Source organism: Hakea prostrata, unplaced genomic scaffold, assembly GCF_041222555.1.
Source record: "Hakea prostrata isolate BN-2017 unplaced genomic scaffold, UWA_Hpros_2 contig_141, whole genome shotgun sequence".
Taxonomy (NCBI): Eukaryota; Viridiplantae; Streptophyta; class Magnoliopsida; order Proteales; family Proteaceae; genus Hakea; species Hakea prostrata.
This window is the reverse complement of record NW_028291260.1, coordinates 54957-61356: the sequence shown is the minus strand read 5'-3', so window position 1 is coordinate 61356 and position 6400 is coordinate 54957. Positions and strand designations below refer to the sequence as shown.

Genomic DNA, 6400 nt, shown 5'->3' with positions numbered 1-6400 from the left:
TGGAACCACGATTAGAACTAAGACACATCAATTTGGCGCCGATTGTGGGAAAGACACGAACAATATTTAAGTCATGGCGAGACGAACAATCAAAAATGGTCGAACTCGGCAAGATACAGTAGCAGGTGACTAGGACGATCGAACTCTTCAAGATAATGGGGCCGATCAATCAACTCGTGTGGAGGAAGATCCTCTAGAAGAAAATCACATACCCCAAGGTCCACATGGAGAAGGGACGTCAACAAGGCCCCAAGGGCCGGCCACTGCTACAAATATAAATGAAATCCGGAAAGGAATGCTCAAGATGCAGGGGGTATTGCAGGGTTTGGTCCACCAAGTTGGAATCCAACAAGGACCCACACCCAATACCCAGGCGAGAAGATTGCACAGAGCCACCCAAGCAACAAGAGGAACCCGACCACAAGGTGGGAATTTGAGAGGTGGTCAAAGTAAAGGTCATCGGATGACCCAGACCCAACCTAAGACAACAAAACAGAGCAAGAGTCAGCGCTCTTAACCAGATCTCAGAGCCAGCACGGACTGGAGATCTTTCTTAAAGAAGCCGTCGGGTCGAGAACGACCAGGAGGCAGAGAGTCAACCCCAAGGAGCCCGATCTCATGCATCAATTGCCCAAACTCAATTGAGAGAACTAGTACTATGTAGTCGGGCAGAAATGGATCGAGACAAATTTGACTCCAAAGAAGGGTGGCCGAAGTAGAATGAAGGCTGGATGAAAGAGATCACGACAAAGATTTCGACGTGGTGGACCGAGAGCCTTTTTCAGATAAAATCATTAACATGCCACTCCCCCTGAATTTCATCATGCCAACCTTCACCCCATTTGAAGGAAAAACAAAGCCAAAGGAGCATATCAGTTACTTCAAATCAGTAATGACTGTTCTTGGTCGGGAAGACGAGCTGCTCTACCAAATGTTCCCAGCTTCCTTGAAAGGACTTGCCATAAAATGGTTTAACACCCTGCGGCCAGGATCAATACATAATTTCAGAAAACTTGCCCAGAAGTTCATTGCCCAGTTCCGCAACGCGATAGGGAGCAAGAAAACGTCTGATAGCCTATTTGCTATCCAACAAGGCCGAAAAGAGTCAATTCGGGATTATTTAAAGTGCTTTGATGAAGTGGCCATCGAGATCAAGGAATTAGATGACCAGGTGGTGTACAGTGCCTTGTGGAGTGGGATTTTGCTTGGCAGCAGTGCTGACGTGGCACTGCTCCATTTTGTTCCCATGTGCAACAAAAATGTTTTTAAGTGCTACTCACTTGGTTTACTTGCTTTAACCCAGACTAGCTCGGTTCAAACCAAACCAAACATTAAAAATCATCTTCTTCTCTGTGCAAAATCCAGACGGAACGTTAGTGTGTTCTGGGCGGGAAGTCGAAGAGACTTTGTTTTCCTCTTTCCAAAACGTAGAATAGAGAACTCTGGTTTTGGAAGTTTACTATGTTGTGAGAAATCCATTTCATTTTGTTTTGGATTATTAGTATTGAAATTAGTATTTTCGATTACAATCACCAGATCTACCCATCATTTTTGGAGGATTCGTTGAACATCTTTGGATTCAGCGTGCAAGAATTTCAAAAGTTCAGTCTTTGGCGTTACAAGATTGCGGTCCTGGTGAATTCTCTTTGGCGGATTCTGAATCGATTTTGAGTCCTCTTATTGCTGCTTTGGTGGATTATATAAGGGTAATTATTTGGTAGCTTTTTGCCTTCTTGGTTGCATTATGAGTAGATAATGTCCTTGTGGAGGTCTGAGTAACTTCATTAGGATTAGATTCTTGCATGATGCTAAATTGTATGCTTGTGGTCTAAAGGGCAATGCAGTGAGTTGGGTACCTTCATATGGTTTGAGAGTCGTTGTTGCTTGAGTTTGTTATATAGCTCATTAAGCCTTGTTCAAAGTGAAAGCTCTTTGTTTTTGGCTGTCACTGTCTACTTCTAAATCATCTAGCTATCAAAGAAGTGAGGATTTTTTTTTGGGGGTGGGGTGGGGTGAAGGGTTTGGGAGAGGAAATAAATATGAAGCATCTTTTGTTTGTGCTTTAATCTCTCTAATGTCTTATATGATGATATCCTTGGATGTTCAATTCCTTTTGAGCAAAACATCAACCCATGTCATTTGAAATGAAATTCTGCTGTTGATTTGGTATTTGCAAAAATATAGCTAAATTTGTAGCTTACCCACTTTTATTTCATGGTGAAGGACTAGAAATGTAATGGAAAAGGTTATGTAGCCTACCGTAATTATATTTGCAGGGTATATTTGTAACTTACCCTTTTTTTAAAAGTTTATGCTCTTTATTCTACCATCGAATGTTAGCCGATACCCCTTAAGTTACCTCGTCCTATCATATGTCATTTTGCAGGTTGGACATGGATGGTCATCAACATAAAAGGTATGAGATTTAAGTCAGAAGAAGAAGCTTATACTTTTATAATCAATATGGACGTATTGTTGGTTTTAGTGTGAAGAGATTCTATAAGAACCAGAACTTAGAAGGTGTAATCACATCAATGTGTTTTGCTTGTAATAAAAAAGGACTTCGGAAAAAAGTAGATAAAGAGGTAAAGTTCAATCGTCCAGAGTCTAGAACTGATTGTGAAGCAAAGATGACCATATCAAGATTGGATGATGGACAATATGAATGTCGTGATTTTGTTGAAAAGCACAACCATGATTCACAGAGAATATACCACACATTTGATGCGTCGCAGCGTGCAATATCTAGCAGCTAAGCTAATGAAATAGATTTGGCTGATAAATCTGGAGTGGGGACTAGGATAACAATTAATTTATTGGGTTTGCAAGCAGAGGGTAGAGAAAACCTTGGATTCACCAAGAAAGATCTTTAGAATTATCTCAACACCAAACGCCAACGTGAGTTAGATTATGGCGATGCTGGGAGTTTGATGCACTATTTTGAAAAACAGCATGAGTTAAACCTTGCATTTGTGTTTTCTATGCAGATGGACAGTGAGGAGAGGATTACAATATATTTTGGGCAGAGCCAAGGATGCGATATGATTATGAACTATTTGGTGATGTGGTTGAATTTGATACTACTTTCTGTACAAACAGAGAATTTCGGCCCTTTGGTCTGTTTGTAGGATTCAAACATCATAAGAGTGCAGTTATTTTTGGTGCTGCTTTGCTTTATGATGAGACAGCCAAATCATTTAAATGGTTATTTGAAACCTTCTTCAGAGTTAATGGTGGAAAGAAGCCAAAGACCTTTTTCACTGATCAAGATGCTGCAATGGCAAGGGCTATAGCCGAGGTTTCATCGTGCACGCGGCATGCATTGTGTAGTTGGCACATTTGGCAAAATGCGAAGAAACAACTCAGATATCTGATGCATAAAAAGTCTCCATTCTACATAGTTTTGCAAAAATGCATTTGGCATTATGAAGAAGTTGATGAATTCGAAAATGCTTGGAAGAGTTTGAGAGAGAATTATAAGATCCATGACAGTAATTGGTTGGATCGGACATATGCATTGAAAGCAAAATGGGCGTGTTGTTATATGAAAGATGCTTTCACAATAGGTATGCGGAGCACACAACTTGCTGAAAGCATCAATGCTGATTTGAAAGATTATCTAAAACCTAGCTATGATCTTATACGGTTTATGGATAAATTTCAGATGGTTGTGGAGAATAAATGTGCAAAGGAATTAAAAAAAGAGCTCGATGCACGAAATGTAGTTCTTGGGAGTTCACAATCAATGATACCGATGGTGAAACAAGCTTATCAAGTATACACTCTAGGCATATTTAAAGAATTTATGGAGGAGCATGAGTTGATAAATGCTTATATTTTCAAAAGCCAAAATGCAAATTATGGATGTATTGAGTATGTGATGTCATTGGCAGATGAGCACAGACATCATACAAGTAGGGAATACAAAATCTTGCATAATCCAATTGAGCAAAGCATAATATGTAGTTGTAAAAAAATTTAGAGTTTTGGCATCCTATGTGTCCATGCCATGAAAGTCTTAGAAGAACCTCTTCAAAGCAAGTGCATTTCTGAGAAATATGTTTTGATGAGATGGGATAAGGCAATAAGAAATTTGTCAATGGATGATAGGAGAGAAAGGGAAGGTACTGAAGTAGATGGCCAATTAAGTCATTTACAGCGATATCGGATGCTTTGTCCCACATATCTGAAACTTATTAACCATGCCTATAATACAGAAGTTGGTTATAGGATACTTCAAAATAAGGCTAAAGACATATGCAAAGAGCTCCAAGATGTAATTGATGTGGAACCTACTGAACATGTTTCAAAAGATTTTGCTGGAACATATAAACAATTACAGCTCAAAAAGAAAGAGCGTCAGAAAGGTGGATCAAAAAGGCAAAAGCCCTGGCATGAAAAAGTTGCAAACAAGAATAAAAGGAAAAAAAAAAGGTGGAAGGGCAGAGCTCCACTGACGTAACATCATCTGGATTATCATCTTTTGTGAGCACATTAGATTTACATGATGGACCTGAAGTTATGGCACAGTCTACTTTTATGTCACTATTACAGGTATAATCTGAAAAAGTTATTTAAAATTAAGTTGCAAGAAAATATTTTCCTTTAAACTACAATAATATTGCTTCTATACATTGTTGGATTATACAGCAAGTAGATGCCTCACAAGGTTCAATAGTGTCTGGAATACCATCACATCAGGGTTCTAATCAGGTGTATCCATCTCAGTCTTCAAGTCAAGTGAGACTTACATATTCTCTGTAGTTCTATTGTTTATACTTTTATTTGAAAAGTAATCTTACCTAAACCATTGGTTGTGGCAGTACATGTAACAGGATGGGTTGGAAGATTAGTGAGTCGTGAAGGGGCCCGTATAACCATAGCATGAAGGGTAAGGTTTAAGGAAAAACCAGTCCAAATTCTACTTTCTATATTTTTGTTTCTATTCCTTTTAAGTATTTCAATTCATATGTTAAAAAGTGATCATTGCATTTGATTTTTTACATGGAATGGATTTGTGAATCAGCAAAAATAGTGGGGTAAAGGAGCTGAACTACTAGGGTTTTGATTTTTTTCAGGTATAGGGTTTTAGCCAACTACACACCTTGGGAACTAGTTGGGTTTTTGACTGGGTTTTAATTGATTATAATTTTTTAAAGCCATTCAATTATGAGAAACAGAGAACTTGAAATGGTTCATGGCAGCATCTCCTTCATTGCTCTCCAAGCCTGAGTTTGGAGCTCCAATTCAAAAATGTGACATTGATTCATTCTTTTTCTTTTGACTGTGAAGCTCTATTGCAAATCTAATTGTTCTTCTTTTGATCCAAATGCTCTTCTTTCCATTCAAACCAATGTGTTGTGTTTACATAATTGTTATTACCTTGTTTTCCAATTGACTATGGCTCATTAGTGAAGTTGAGAAATTTGGGTCGTTTCTTGTTTCTTTTAATTAAAATTGAGTAAATGACCAGGGAGCTTATGAAATAACCCATGATTGAGTTAACTTACACTTGATCAGTATTTCCAGGAAAGAAATGGATTTTTCTTGGCTTATATTGTCATTTAGGATTGTAATTGCATCATCGTGGTTGTTTAACTGGCTGTTTTAACATTTGGATTTTACAAAGGCATCTTAGTGAAGGAGGTATTCAAATGGTGGAGAGCTTTTTGGTGCAAGCAGAGCATAAGGACAAGAAAGCTTCAAGCTTTTTTAAATTTTATATGACCCAACTTACTGTGTTAATTAGTTTCCTCATTGTCTCTGGTGTTAGGATCATTTGATCTATATAGTTCTTGCGTCATCTGACTATGCAACTGACTTTTTTGTTTTTTTTTTTTTCGTTTTAGATGAAGAAGTGGGATTTAGTTTTGTCAACCAAAGTAGGTACATGATTCTGCTTTTTAGGATTGATGATCACCCAAAGTATTCACCATCTGAGGAGGAATCTGATCATAACTAAAATTGTTGTTGTTGTTTTGAAAAATGTATAGCTGGGATCTATAGGCCTGTATATGTTACAAGTAAGTATATTTTGGCTGTCGGCAGCTTTAGAGAATATAGTTTTTCCTATAAGTGCAGTTAGGTTAGGTTGTTGGATTGCCTTAATTGATGAATATCGTTCAACTCAAGAAAAAGGCAATACAAGTAGTAGCTTCTTAGCAACTAAGCAGGGAACAAAATGGAAGGAAAAATGACTTTCTATGTATTCATCTATAATCATAATGAAGTATGGTACAAAGTTCTCTAAAGGGACTGCTTATTTTACAAGCTGTCAGAGAGCAGCAGTTCTAACCCCATGAATTATTCAAGTTTTGCCACATACAATACAAGTAAAAGAAAAAAACAGAAGTAAGCAGAGAGTGTTTTCTTTGCTGCTCCCCACTCTCTTCTTTTGTGT

At 37.9% G+C, this 6400-nt stretch overlaps 1 protein-coding gene across 1 annotated transcript; it reads left to right on the top strand.

The window, feature by feature from the left end:
* Positions 1–3034: 3034 nt before the first annotated feature.
* On the top strand, positions 3035–4764 carry LOC148998775 (protein FAR1-RELATED SEQUENCE 5-like). Its single transcript, XM_089141725.1, has 4 exons — positions 3035–3914; positions 4017–4367; positions 4499–4554; positions 4651–4764. Exons 1-4 carry the CDS (start codon positions 3035–3037, stop codon positions 4762–4764), a joined length of 1401 nt encoding a protein of 466 aa, XP_088997851.1.
* Positions 4765–6400: the final 1636 nt, after the last annotated feature.